This window comes from Alligator sinensis, unplaced genomic scaffold (genome assembly GCF_000455745.1).
Source record: "Alligator sinensis unplaced genomic scaffold, ASM45574v1 scaffold1841_1, whole genome shotgun sequence".
NCBI classification, from domain to species: domain Eukaryota; kingdom Metazoa; phylum Chordata; order Crocodylia; family Alligatoridae; genus Alligator; species Alligator sinensis.
Genome location: NW_005843034.1, coordinates 240,232 through 255,574, shown reverse-complemented (window position 1 = coordinate 255,574; position 15,343 = coordinate 240,232). Strand labels below are relative to the sequence as shown.

Below are 15,343 nucleotides of genomic sequence, written 5' to 3'. Positions count from 1 at the left end.
ACTCTTTCCTGCCTATGCAGGGGGTCGGACTCGATGATCTATTGAGGTCCCTTCCGACCCTAACATCTATGAATCTATAAGATATCATCTCTACTATGAGTCCTGATTGCCTTTTACAGATCTAAACAGCATGTGAGAAGAAAGAATGATTAAGTAAGGATCTGTCTACACTGAGATTTTTACCCACTGTAGCAAATCCTCTGTCTGGACATAGTTCACACCAGTGCAACACAATTTACAAGAAGTAATCAACATAAGCATACCACATAACATGAGGAGTTTGTACTCTACAGCTGCTTAATATCTTAATGTATGCAAAACCATCAGATTTTCATACTGAACCCACTGTTTATTATGCGTCTCTCCCCAAACCTCATATCCGATTAAAAATTGCAAAGTTTTGATATAGCCTGGCGTAGAGGTGCACCAATATATTAGTTGCTTATCCAATCAGCACTGATTAAAGGGACATTACTCGGCTACCAGCTTTTTATGGTCATTGCAGCCAATAATGCTTACTAATAATTATGCCTCCTGGCCAGGCCCCTGGACACCTGGGTCCCTCTCCCCCACGGGGCTGGACCCCCTTAATGCCTGGGTTCCCTCAGGAAACAGCAAGTTTCCCCTTGCAGGCAGGCAGCATTCCAGGCTGCAAGGGGTCCTCCTTGGGGCTGCCAGGAGCAGGAGGAAAGGGGTTCATGTGAATGTGTGTGGCCAAACACACGTACCTGGCAGGAATACAGCCAGACAGAGTGGAGAGCAGGTCCCCGCAGGTAAGTCTGTGGAGGGGAAGGGGTGGCAGGGGCAGATCAATGCCCATAGTGAGGGAGGAAGGGAGGCAACAGCAGGGGCTAGGGACACTGCCCAGCCAGAGTGATGCATCAGGGCTAGAGCAGGACAGAGCCACAGGCATCTCAGCCAGGGTGGGGGAAACGACACGACACGGACAGGCAATTCCCTGCTGCTGCATGCACCTCACAGGGGAGGCATGCGTCTCCCCATATTTGTGCATGGAGCAGATGTGGGCTGTTCACTATGTGCTCAGGGCCCTTCGCTCTGCTGCCTTTCCCTCAGGAGCCCTGCTCCGGCACACCGCCTGCCCACCTGGCAGTGGGGGGTTGGTGAGTTGTGCCTCCCACTGCCAGGCAGGCAAGGGACATATGGCTGGTATGGGGCTCCCAGGGCAAAGGCAGCAGGGTAGAGACCCGAGCCCACAGCAAGCAGCCTGCATCTGCCCTCGCCCTGCTCAGCTCTGCTTCAGCTGTGGCAGGGAGGGGAGCAGGAAGGAGAGGCGGGCATGCATCACCCAACCCTCAGCCCAGTTGGGTCCTGCCTTTCCCGGGTCAGGTACATTCAGACTCCCCTACGGGGCACAAAGGCTTGTCCTGCCCCTGACAGCAGCAGCACCAGAAAAGGAAGGGGCCCTTCCCCCACATGAGTCCAGCTCCTGGGGCCTGGCTGCAGGGGAGGAGAGGCCTGGTTTCTCCCCTTCTGGAGTAGTCCCATGGCCCTGCCCTGGACAGAGAGACCAGACACCTGGCCCAGAGACCACGCAGCCCTGGGCAGCCAGGAAGGCTCACACCTTTCCCCTCAGCCCTGCTGGGCAGGGTTAGACAACTGTCCCTTGGCATTTTTACATGTGCTCCATGGGGTTGGGGGGGTGGCACTTTAAATTTGAGCAGCTCTGAGAACCGCTGGATTAAAGTGTCACATCTCATGCATCAGTGTCCCTGTCCTTAAAAATGGTGGTGGCGGTGCTTGAACGTGCTCATTCAAAGAGCTTTAATTCAAGCACCACCACTGCCATTTTTAAGCACCAGGACGCTGATACATTTATGATACAGGAGGCTCCTGGAGTGTGCCAAGAAAAAAAAAGTTTACATCAGTAGTTTAAAAGGCCTTGCATTATTAAATATTGGTTACTGGATCAGCATCAGCTGATACAGTTGGTTAATAATCAGCTATCAGTATCGGCCAAGAAAACCTTTATCAGTGCACCCCTTGTCTGGGGCCGCAGGATTCTAACAGCATCAAAGCATTCAAGAAGACAGTTAATTTTGCCACTCATTCCCCCCATCAACACAAACAAAGGGGGAAAAAAGTCCTCCAGACCACTAAATTCATTTTATGGTTCTAGCAATGCCATTTTGTTTCAAAAGAGACTCCATATTTGTTTCATTTAAATGGTGCAGACAGTAGTTCTGTACAGGTCACAAAAAGAAAATGGCACTTTATATGAACCCGCTCATGCTTATCCCACCCCATGTGTTAGAAATAAACTGTTAATTTTAAGCCATATTATGATCTTACTAGAGCACATATTGTAGTAGTTTTTCCTGTTCCAGGCATGCCCACAATGAGAGTGTAATCTTTTGAAAGTAAGACTTGTTTCATCGCCTGTTTCTGAGGTTTATTCAGACCTTAATCAGAAAAGGAAAAAAGTAAAACATTTGCAATTAATTTTACCTAAGCTGTTGAAGTTTCTCTCCCTAGCTACCAAATGCTTAAACATAGAGACTACGTAAAGTAATTCTGCAAGATCTTTTTATAAAACTACTTCAAACACTATAGCACATCTGAAGGTTCTTTAAAACTAAGTAGGCAACAAGTATTGCTCTCTATCCTGGCTTCAGGGAAACACATTTTTTATCATATTAGTGTTTTAGAGGGTCTTTCTGTGGTTTTTAATTATTATTTCTTACCAGTACTCTTCTTCAAGAGATGCCAAATATGTTTCCATTTTGTCACATCTGTTTAGCATGTATGCATGGCTGCCAAGGGAAATGGTATACCAACATGCTCTGGTCTGTATTACTTATGGGTAGTACAGACTGAACTTTCCTAGTGCCTGAAGATGAAGAATAGACTCAAGCTACTAAGCTTGGACTATCCCCCACAAAATCTATAAATATAGATTGCCAGAATGAAACATTTAAACAAATGGGTAGTTTGCAAATGCACTTTCTATTGGAAGGCAACATCTTCAACATTTGCCACCATTCTGTGACCCTAATCATTCTTGACCCATTACTTCCACTGAATTCTCTACTATACACAGTGCTTCTACCACCCATCCCCTATTCCTTTTGCAACTGGCCCAGAGGCTGTGAAAGTTCTTATCTGGTGCAGATCTCAACACAATGGTCTTTGAAACTAAAGCCAAACTAGCTTATTTCAAAAGCCCTAAGATCTGGAGCTACCTTGTATAAGTACCTAAACATGACTCATCATGGGGCTGGCCACTACAAATACAGAACACTGTTTGGCAATGGCTTTATATCACCTCCTTCCAGCATCTGTTTTAGATGGCTGGAACCCAATCATTTAGCAGATGAACCATTTATGTCCCACTGCAGGAGTTAAATTCACTGAGTTCCTCTGGTTGTCTAATGAAATCAAAGCTTAGAAGGCACAAAAATATATATTTTTCAAGGCTTTTTTGCTGGCCTATAATAAATTTAGGTGTAGGAATAAGGGCAAATTGGAATCTTCCATCTTTTGAGAAGAAGATTGTATTGTTGAGTCTTCAAGTGAAAAGGTTTACATTTTATTGATATAGATGCTTTGACAAAAAGGATATTTTTAAATAATATATCAAACAATGTATATAAGAAGTCTCATCACCAAGGAAAAGACCATACTGCAACATAAATTAAATATAGTTTATACCCTTTAAAATATTTGCAACAGTTTCCTTTGCCTCAGGAGGAAGAACAGAGCTCAAGTGCTGGATAAACTGGGGTTTGCGGAAGTCAATTATTAAACTGCGAAGTTTTTCACTATAGAGAAAAAAAAAATTTGTCAAAATTGCTGAGAGTGGGAATATTTACATAAATCACTAGAGAACTGGAGGTAATTCAATTCTACTAACCTGGCAGAAGAGTTTTCCATCAGTTTAGAAAGATTTCCTAGAGGGACATCTATACCGAAACCACCTTCTTCGTGATCTAACCTAAATATTGTGTTTTTAGGGAGTTTTGAAAGGTTCCTGAAAGACATTATTGGGATAGTAAAACAAACTATAAATTTGCATTTATTTCTATGTTTATCTGCTTGTTGCTCATAAAAGCTTGATAAGTGCACTGACAGTCCACTGGCTTAAGTTCATAGACCGTGTGAACCAAGAGTTTCCTACCCTTAAAAATTAATCTCAGCAGAATATGATCAATGAAGCCCGATTTAAAAATGTATGATGTTAACAGCAAAATACAAGAAAGAAGTAGGGTGACCCTGGTGTCTACACAAGCTATAAGAACTTGACATCAATGTCACAAAACATTCTTCAGAACTCCACTTACATCACCAGTTTTACTTATTGACCAACAGCTTAGGAACAGCTGTAAATCAACCACATACAAAAAATAAATAAAAAGCAGAAAACCAGGAAGTTTCAGGCTTAATCTTATTTTATCATTAACTCATAAGATTTGGGGGGGGGGGGGGGGGGGGGTTGGCAGGCAGAAAGACTGCACCAAAAACAGATCTCTTAGAAAGTTTTAGACATCACAATAACCTTTTTAATGCTAAAGTTAAAACCTCCTTTCAAATTGCCACACTTTTCTTCCTCCTTTTATATTACCTGTCCAATAAACAAGAGACTTTTGTCATGTTGACTTCTTTAACATAACCAGCAGCCAAGCCAAGTAAAGTCTTCTCCTCTCCACTCACAACAACTCTGTCACCTACCAACAGGTTTGTTCCTGGCAAGGCACCACTTTTATGCTGGAAATAATGAAGATACTGCCCATCAGACACTTCCTGTACCTGTTCCATTCTGATCATGTTTCCAATGCAATCTCCAGACTTCTCTCTATGAAAAGAGCAAGAACAATAATAATAAAGTACAAGCAGCATTGATTTTTTTTCCTTTTTTTTTTAAACTCTGAAACACTTATCAGTTTTAATCTCCTGTGAACATGCTGACTTGACTTCCTTCCACAGGAAAATGAACTACTTACATTATAAGGTTGTATTCAATTAAAAAATGACTGTCTTCTTAAAATATACTCTTTAGCTCAACCAGAAGTTATGGGCTTGATGCAGAATTTCACTATAGAATTCCTATTGTATTATTTAAATAAGAATACAACAATCATTACCTTTTCAACTTTGAGATTTTGTATTAAACAAATGTTATGCTGCCATTCCAATTGTTCTCCCACCAAAATTAAATAGTGAGAAACTATAAGCAATCATAATTTGTTTTATATTTATTAAAAAGCTTTAATGTTAGACTCCCTGACAAAGGATCACACCATAGACCATTTTTAAAAAAGCATCACAAAACAAGCCCTGTAGTTCTCCTTTATGTTCTGAAGCTCCAAGCCATTCAACCAAGTAGTGAAATAGAGCCTTATGTTTTTAGTAAACCAGGTGCTGATATTTGCCTGTGGTCCCTGAGTAGTAACAGGCAAATATTATGCATGTTTCATAAACAGTCCAATTGCCTTTAACCAATGTCTTCTACAGCTGCTAGAAGAAATCCAAAAAGAACTACTGTGCTGATTCTAATGGGAAGACATCTCAGTCCACTTTTAACCACCTTTTGCAGAGCCACAGCACACAATATGATCCAAAGCTCAACAGTGTCAGATAAGGAGACAGTGTCATTAATTGAGGTAGAAGGCATTATCCAGTCTCAGTCTCATATATATCACAGAAGTGGGGCCAAGAAAAAAAACAGCACATTCAAACCTATAAAAATGAGACAGCAAAGCACAGTTTACAGAAAGCAGTATCATGGGTTTTTTGTGGCTTTAAATTTCTAGTAACAGACTGTTGGTAACACACTAACAACTGTACTGGCCCAAAGCCTTTGGTAGTCCTCGCCCAGAGTATAATTGACGCATCTCAGGCAACCATGATTCATAGTCTTTTTCCAAACATTAGAAGAACAATCTAATCTCTTGCAGGGAAAACAAGGTCTAAGAAACCAAGCAGGGAACAGCTGTCTTCAAATAATTCCCTCATTCCCTGTTAGAAAAGCATCTGCTATGTACAATGATTATATGGTCCCTACAATGGAGCCATATTAATATTCCATCTTACCTTTCTGAAGCAGGCATCATCCATATATTTTTATATCCTTTTTTACCCTCTCCAGCTTGCAACTCCAAGGTTAACATTAGATACCACAGATTGAAATACTGCAAATGAGAGAGTTTCAGATGCTGGGTCTCTCGGTCTATAACGGGTATCATAGCAGAAGGAATTATGATATCATCCATCTGTTGCTCTACAGCTCTAAAATTTTACAAATGTAGTAGGAGTCAGTTTTTAGCTTCTTCTTCTTTCATGTCTATCTAGGCTTAATAAAGTTAATGAAACATGTATAGGAGACAAAAACTCCAAATGATAAAATAAGATTACTGTTTAACAAAGTAAAATCTAGGGGAAGAATCTCATAGTCTAAATCTACCTCTTTGTATGTGGGCAAGTAAGTCTATATATAGAACCCATACCCCTTATTCACATGAAAAGTCTCAAATTAGTGACTAAAATTATCTCTGTAATGACAGAATGACTATAGATACAAAGCACAGTGATTTCCTGAACTATAATTCAAACACAGCATTATATAAGAAATAAAAATGTTCTCAACAGCTTAACCAAATTGTTTTTGGTAAAGGATCCACTATTAAAATGCCTTTATATACCTTTTTAATATTATGCATATTAATGCTCCTAAAAAATATCAGTATCTTCATATTTATTTATATATGAAATATAATTGGGCTTGCACTGAAAGAAGTTTCAGAGGCAACACCCAGAGACTCTTGATAATAGCAAACTGCTGGGGGGGGCATATAAAATCAAGTTTTAGAAGTGAATAATCTGGAATCACCAAGAAAGTTTATGGGTCCTATCAAATGGATAATGCTACTAATCTGAATAAGAAGGGAAATACTACAAGAACAAAGTAATTTTGAATTTAGAAACTGCTGTATAGGTGTGTGGGAACATATGTCCCCACCAGAAGATCTGGACATGCAAGATTATCAATAAATCTAATGGCCAGAATTTTCAAAATTGCACCTTTCCCACATCCAGCACTTGAGTGGAGAACGTTATTTCATACAAATACACATACAGTCTATCAGTATTGTGATCTCACCACTGTATCAACCAATAAAAATATAGAATTAATCTACTAAAGTCGTTTACTACACAAAACCTAAAATAGTTGATGGGTCACCTGCTATAAAGAACACAGTTGTGCATTTGTGAGCAGTATTTACAGGCTTGACTGTCATTAATTACAGGAGGCAAGGACGCAAGCTGTGTCTGCTTATTTCCCATCGCAGATTTACACACATTATGGACTAAATAGGAGGCCAGTTGGTTTCTTAACTTTATTAGTTCTGTAAAGAAAAGAGGAAGTGCTGAGGTGGTAGGGTTCTGAGATTATTAGAAACAATACATAAGATGTTTTTAACACCTATTAATTGCTTTGATTATATAAGGGCACGTATGTGGCAAGTGACCCAGGACAACGTTCATCATATAAATTCAGAGACCAAAAATGCATTTTCTTTTAATCCAAGATTATTCTAGAAAGCAGGTTTTACTCATTTTGAGCAGAGTGCTTCATCTCAACAATCAATTAAAATTCCAAAAATTACTCTCTCAGCCAATACATTTTTTTTTTTTTTTTTTTTTAAGAATGAACAGTATATTCATAAATGATAGCATTAAAGAAAAAAATGTAGAGTAAACATAAGAGTAAATCACATATAATGTTCCTGGAACATTTACCTCTCCTATCCAAACGATTGCCAGGCACAGTATGCATATTACCAGTTTTAAGGTAGAGAAGAAGTCCAGCCTCAGGATCCATCCTTCGTTCCTGGCTCAAAAGTGTATATAGTATAACCTGAAAACATATTCGTACAATATATTCAAATGTATTGTCTATGTAGTACACACCAGTTATGGGAATGCAGTGATAAGGACATACATTAGAACTGCCATAATGGTCCAGACCAAAGGTCCATCTAGCCCAGTATCCTGTCTGCAAGACAGCTGTTTTGGAGAAGTATAAGAAACAGGATATGCATAAAGTGATCCATCCTGTCATAACCTCCCAGTTACCAACAGTAACAAATTTAGCCATGTCCTGAGCCTAAGGTTACATGCCTAACTGATTTGAAGAGCCCCTGGTGGACCCATGCTCCATAAATTTCAGTTAAGCAGCCTTACTATTGCTAGCAAGATCTAAAAGTAAATAAATCTGACTGGGTGCATCTACACGTGCATTTTATTGCAGAGTAGACTAATTAGCTCTGTAACGAAGTGTCACAGTCTACACATGCGCTGGTATTACAGCACAGTAAATTAACTCCGGTGTAAAATAGTACTGCTGGGGACAGTATTATTTCACAACAAAGTCATTAAGTATGATTAAATGCATGCGTGGATTGTAAATGCCAGGCGCAAATTGCATCGTCAGTTCAGCCAGCTGGGAGACTGACCCCTGGCTCCTGCCAGCCCCTCTGCCACCACCTGGAGTCAACCCCCTGGGCCCCTTGCCCACCTGGGACTGCTCTACCCCAGCTCAAATTGCTGCAGTCCTGAGCACACTTGTAGACACTGCACCTCGGAGCAGCTGACTCCAGCTTGAACGGCTCTGGAGTTTATTCTGTCACGTTAATTTCATGTGTAGATGCATCCACTGATACCTTTTAATTTTGAAGCATCTTTCTTAATATGAAAAGTCTCTTCAAATGCAAACGTAATAACCATTTATTTATTTGTTTAAAAAGTAAATATGCATATTCAGTTATCTCTGCCACACTTTCTTTCCCCTCTTCTAGCCCAAAGGTTTCTCCCCCATACCAGGTATACACGTGAAACAGGAAGGAATGACTGTACACTTCACACCTGCTCCAGTCCTGCAGAAATCCCTTACAAGATGCAACACTTCCAAGTTGCATCATCTCTTCTGAAGAGCCTCTCACAAAGGCTCTGGGTGACATAAGTCTCCACACTATATTCCTGGCCCCATTTGGACCTACTTGGGTATATGTGGTTAACCTAGTAAGCTTCACATTCTCTTCTGTAAGAAGTTCCCTTATGACCCACTGCCCAAATAATTCAAGGAAAAAGGAACAAACAGAGTTTCTTATACAGGTTACCTCCTTTTTTCTCAGGGAGGCATGGACTTTTGCACTGAAGTGGCATTTGTAAGCAGTATCCCACTCCTTAGTTCATTTCATAAGAACAGCCTTGAGTTTATCATACTTCACCCATAATATTAAATGTTTGTGGAACATGTTTATGCACAACAGGATTATCAGATCAAGAGAAAAAATAGAATACTATAATCCATATAAAAACATTTGATATTTATACCTGACTTCTATGCTCTATAGAGTTGGATTCCTTGCCAGTTTTAAGTTCCAAAGGCATTATCTTATACTGAGTTCCAGAGCTATGATGTATTTTCACACCAACAGTAACATCAAGCTTGCCCTTTAGTCCAAACCTGGGAGACCAGATATTCTCTTCGATATCTAGGACCTGTGTAATTTCAATATTACAAGATAAATCCTTTTTTCCACCACTTGATCTAAAAGGAAAGCATAATACATAAAAAGTGAGCTAATCAGCATTTGAAGAGTTGGGAAAACTACTTTAAAAAAGGTAAGACACTGCATGTCTCTTAACAGACATATCAGAGGGACAAAAACATAAATCTAACCAGGGAATTCTTATTAATGGTAAAAATATTTAAGCAACTGAAACTGACCACTAGTTTAAGAGGGTTAACATATTAAGACGCACTCCAGCTACCCTTCCTCATCTCGTAAGGCTGCATTTAACTGTACGCTGAGTGTGTCTATGTGCTCGCTGCTGCGCATTTGCTACTGCGCAGCAGCAAAAGCAAGCTTTTTTTTTTGTGATGCTTAATGTGTAGTAGATTAGCTCTGCTACTCATTAGCATGGTTTTTGCCGTGACACACTAATGCGCAGTATAACAGTGCACTACACATTAAGGCATCTCGTGTACACACGCCTGCTGGCATATAGAAAGTTCTTCCAACCTAGAGATTAGAATTCTTTTAAAAACAACCAGATCTGAATTTTCAAAGTGCAAAAAAGGCACAATGTAACTGGGACAAATAATGTCCCAGTTACCAATAGTAACAAATTTAGCCATGTCCTGAGCCTAAGGTTACATGCCTAACTGATTTTAAGAGCACCAATGGACCCATCCTCCATAAGTTTCAGTTAAGCAGCCTTACTATTCTCAGTGTTTTAACAAAGATTTCTAAAAGGAATTTAAGCACCGAAATATTTACTTTCCTTAAAGTTTCACATCATTACAGAAAAACAGAGCTGGTAAAGACCTCACAAATCATCTAGTCCAATCCCCTGCTCAAGGCAGAATCACCCCTATCAAAACCATCCTAGACAAACATTTCTAATATAGTCTTAAAACTGAATGAACAACCCTGTTGCACAACTACCAGACACAATGCCCCAAAACACCAAGAGCACCTGAGGTTGCCACAGGTAAAGCAAGGGACAAGGACACTATCAATGTCCTGCTGCTTCAAGGACAGGAAGTTGTTCGTTAAAATACACTTGAGAGATCCAAGGAAGAAGGCCATGCCCCCAGCCAGACAGGAAAACAAAAACCTTAACATGCCATGCCAATCTGACCATGGGGTAAAATTCCTTCCTGATCCCAAAGGCACCAATTGGTCTGACTCTGAGCAGAAGAGTAGGATCTTCTAGGTTTATATTCCAGCAGGAGCATCAGTACACCCCAGTTAAAATCCCCAACCTCAACTGCAGACAATACACAATGCTTCGAAGAAAGACTTAAAAAAAAAAAAAAAAAAAAAAAAAAGCAAAATTTCTGGAAAAGCAAACACCTCACATCTGTAGCTACAGGAAAAGAAAATTTCCTTCCCAGCCCCCTGTGACAACCAGCCACATCATACCTGGAGAGCCAGAAACTCCTCTTTCTGTTATCCTATTCTTCTCCCTGCTTCCCTCCCCTATAAGTTTGTCTCAACTCCTCTTTTTTTTTTTTTTTTTTTTTAAACCAAGCTGGTTGTGGAGCTCTGCCTCATTCTCCTGCTGGTCCTCTCCAAGTTCCAACTACTTGAGCTGGAGTTCTTTAGTGTCATGGTGAATTCCTGCAATTACCATGTTCTGCTTGTTTGCTCTGTTAAACACACACACAGTTTTTGTGCTATGGGAGGGAATAGAAAGCTAACCATTACACGGAAGTGAGCAAGGAAACATGTTCAGCAAGAAAGAAAAACCTTGCAACAAAGTACAAAAGCTAGATCAATACACACTAGTATACACACACAATATTTTTGTAGTTTAGTCAGTAGATCAAATACTCTAGTTCTTCCTATATAAAAATTTGTCTGAACAGAACACTCATTACTTGGTTGAGAACCTCTTTTAGACTCTAGGTATCCCTCAGAAAATGACAGGTCTTATTTTTCCACTTGTTTTCTGACTGCAGAAAAATAGAGTATTTCTTCTGTTGTACAGAACTCAGAAAAACCATAGTAGGTCAGAACACTTCTTAATACTATGAATTCCTATTTGAAATCTCTAAATCATATTTGCAAACCTAACAGTACTAACATTGTGTGGCACCTCACAACACCCTTGAAAGAATCTCAAGGTACCCCAGAGAAGAATCTAAACCCAAAAGTTCAATAAAAGCTATTTTCTATCACCTATAACCCTACTTCTCAACCAGTGAAAATGGTACCACACAACTTAGTGGGGGCAGCTACACGTGAACTTTAGCGTAGAGCTAATTAGTCAACTCAGCAGTAAGGTGTCACCATCTATACATACAGTGCTATTAGACTCAAGTAAACTGATTAACTCCACCATAAGATAGTACTGCCCAACACAAGTACTATCCTACAGAGGAGTTATTTACTCTGCCGCAACACATGTGTAGATGGTGACCGGGGCTGGTTGAGGCATGAGAGTGCTACAGTGCAGGGCAGCCAGCCTGCCTGCCAGCTACCTCTGCACTGTAGCACCCTTGTGCCCCTGCCCCCCTGTAACACACTGAACCAGGGTGCAGCAGCTCTGGGCTGGCAGGCTGACCCCCTGGGCCCCCTGCCAGCCAGGGCCATGCTGCCCTGGCTCAACATGCTGCAGTCCCAGGAGCATGTGTAAACACTGCACCTGGGATCAAGAAATTCTGGCACCAAGTGCTTCAAAGTTTATTCAGGTGTGCTAACTGGATATATAGATGCACCCAGCATGTACTAAGCAGTTCTTCACCTAATATGGCTCATATTCTAGCCAATGAGGTCCTCAGTGAGTCTTGTATCACTAAGTGCAATCTTGTACAAATCAAGGATGAAGCTTTCTGGATTTTAAAATTAAACTAAACTAAAGCTATATGGAGACACCATTTTAAGTAATTTTACTAGTGAACAATTTGTGAGATCAAAACAAAAAACTTTATTTACATGTACTAATTTCTTACAGTTTCAGCTGCATTTTACTTTGGTTATCTTGACTAGGCTTGCACATGTAATCTTCTGCCCATTTAGAAAATGATGGAAAATAGCCCTCTATCTCTTGCATTATTTCCTCTTGTTTCAGATTTAAGTGGTACCTGCAGAACAAAAGGATACATTAAGTACCAAGTACAAAGTAAGAATGGAGAGTGTGTGAAGGATAGTAAGACTCACAATTATGTTTTCCTTTTGCTTCCAGTACTTACAAGACTATATGCAGCCTTACAAATTTTAAATTCCTGCACTGTGAGATTAAATCTGCATATAAAACTTAAGCAAATGTTTAAATCTTTGCAAAACTGGGCCTTTATCTCTTCTTTGGAATTTAATTATAATCTAGTGTAAGAATTATTAAAAGGCTACTCTGAAAAAACATGGATGACATTTATACATAAATACGATATGTCTTGCCTACCACACAACCCAAGTAAAATGCACACCTTGTTTTGGGATCCAGAAAGAAGGAAAAAATATTTTTCCAGTCATTCCTGAATCCTGACTGTAGGTGATCCTGATTATTGGCAAAAAGAGTTTTAGCCCTGGAAGCCACTGCCAAATTGGCAGCAGATTAGCAATGGATTCTGGCCACTGAGCAGCCACAGCTGGCCACTGCTTTTGCCTTTAGACCAACACAGCTACAACCTATATCCCTGAAACATGGAAGATATCATAATTAGCCATTTTGAAATGAAAACTTCATAATTTTACAAAAAGAATGCAAAATCCAACAACCTGAGACCTGGATGCAAACACCCCTGCTCCAGCCTTTTGTTCAAGCCAAATTTGTGTACTTGAAGAGCAACTTCACCATAACAAAACTTCCTTAACCCAGGAGAACCATTTCATCATCAGTCCTCTGGCACAATATGAAACAGCTTAACAAGAAAGAAGCAAAATTCAACATCCTGCTTGCTACCAGACACCTCTGAGGTAAATAGACTGCTCCAACGTTTATCCAAGCCTAATTTACATAAAATGAAACTTTCCACCCAGGAGAACTTATACCAACCTCCAGTTCTCCTGTTCAATATTAAGTTTCATTTCTACCTGGGAGAAATTTAAAATCTTTCCATTTTCCTTTGCCCGAGGAAGGGCGCATGAACCCGAAAGCTTGCAAATAAAGAAATTTTTTTTTGCAACTATCTATTTGGTCTAATAAAAGATAATCGCCTCTACCACAAGATTTCTGATTCCAATACTACAGAGTGCATTCTTGTCCTCCCTCTCTGCAGCCAGAGAGAGAAACAGAGCTGCGGCAACTATTACAGTGCAGAAATCTGCTTCCCACCTTCAAATATGCACCCCAAGTTCGGAGGGTTGGTTTTGGGGAAAAAGGTTTGTGGCATAGAAGTAAATATGGTACTTCTGTGATCTGAAATATTCTGCTAAATATTACATTGAAGTAGTGGCACTTTACCAACTCAGAGCACAAAAATCGTAATTTTCATTCTCGTTGAGGTCAAGTATAACTGTCCTAAAGCAGGGATAGGCAATTATTTCAGCTGGAGGGACACTTACCAAGTTTTGGCAAGCTGTTGAGGGCCACATGGGTAGCCTCCAGTTGCCATTTGGGGACTGGAAGTCCCACCCCCAATGACCTTTGCCACCAGAAGTCCCTCCCCTTGCCCCAGAACTACGCCTTTCAGCAACGGAGTTTGCCATCTTGAAACCAGAAAAATACCAAATTATATTCTAAAAATCAAACATCTACTACAACATTCATTAATTTGATTTCAAAAAATATTTTTGTCCTGGTTTACATGTGTTTGCATTTTATACATAGAGGTGATTGCATAATAGTGTAAAATGAAGTCTTATTCTTGTATATTGTGGGGTGGGGGGGGAATGAGGGGCATGGGTGTGTGTGGATATGTGAGGTGTGGGGGAGTATGGGGTTTGTGGGGGATAAGGTGACTGGGGAGGGTTGTGGCATGTGTGGAGGGGAGGATGGCTAGGGTGTGGATACATGTGTGGTGAGGTGTGGGACTTGCCCTATAAACACACACACACCCCTCCCTGATTGCCCATAGCCCCCTGCCACCACCAGCAGCAGTAGTAGGAGGCCATGAGGCCTTAGGGTGCTCATGGCCCATGACAAGTGGAGCCCCTGCCAGCCCAGGTTCTGCACTCCTGCTGCTCCTGGCCCTGGGGCACCAGCACAAGCCCCATGCTCCCGCCCGCCCCCTGCCACCTCCCCCTCCTGTCTGCCACTGCTGCCCTTCTCTTGCTGCCTCCCTACCTTCCCATCCGCTACCCCTCCACCCCTTGGCACCCACCACTCCATCACCACGCGGTTCCCAGCTGCATGGCTGGAACCGCAGGATGCAGCAGGAGCCAGCCCGGCCTGGCCAGCACAGAGCCAGCCAAGAATCACGGGGGCGAGGCCAGGCCAGCTCCTGCTACGTCCTGCAATCCCAGCAATGCAGCCAGGAACCACGAGTGCTGGGGTGGCTGACTGGCAGGCAGGGGGGTGGAAAGAAGCAGTAGCAGTGGGCGGAAAAGCGGTGAAATGGCGGTGGCAGCAGCAGCAAGCAGAGGGGAAACTGGCAGTGGGCAGGCAGGTAGGAGCACAGCAACAGCTAGGCAGGAGCATGGGGCCTGCGCCAGTGCTCCAGAGCCAGGGCCAGAGGGGGCCCAAGGCACGGCAGCAGGAGCATGGGGTCCAGGCTGGCAGGGGCTCTATAGGAGCTAGGCGAGCTCCCTGCTCTGTGACGGCACAGCCCAGCCTTGCTCCATAGAGTTCTGCCAGCCAGGGCCCTCTGCTCCTGCCGCCCCACCCTGGAACCCCATCAGCCCTGGCCCCATGGCACAGTCCCTGCCTTCCTGCC

The 15,343-nt window shown here is 41.7% G+C and overlaps 1 protein-coding gene across 3 annotated transcripts in view; it reads right to left on the bottom strand.

Moving 5' to 3' along the window:
• DNA2 (DNA replication helicase/nuclease 2) overlaps positions 1-15,343 on the bottom strand; it is a 36,994-nt gene that overhangs the window by 13,479 nt on the left and 8,172 nt on the right. For all 3 annotated transcript variants that reach the window (XM_025193243.1, XM_006036852.3, XM_025193244.1), the window contains 9 exons: positions 12,482-12,613; positions 9,352-9,568; positions 7,756-7,873; positions 7,196-7,361; positions 6,049-6,243; positions 4,580-4,810; positions 3,872-3,988; positions 3,670-3,779; positions 2,311-2,420 (listed from right to left, as the gene is read on the bottom strand). In XM_025193243.1, the coding sequence (XP_025049028.1) occupies positions 2,311-2,420; positions 3,670-3,779; positions 3,872-3,988; positions 4,580-4,810; positions 6,049-6,243; positions 7,196-7,361; positions 7,756-7,873; positions 9,352-9,568; positions 12,482-12,613 (1,396 nt within the window). The remainder of the gene's footprint in view (positions 1-2,310; positions 2,421-3,669; positions 3,780-3,871; positions 3,989-4,579; positions 4,811-6,048; positions 6,244-7,195; positions 7,362-7,755; positions 7,874-9,351; positions 9,569-12,481; positions 12,614-15,343) is intronic.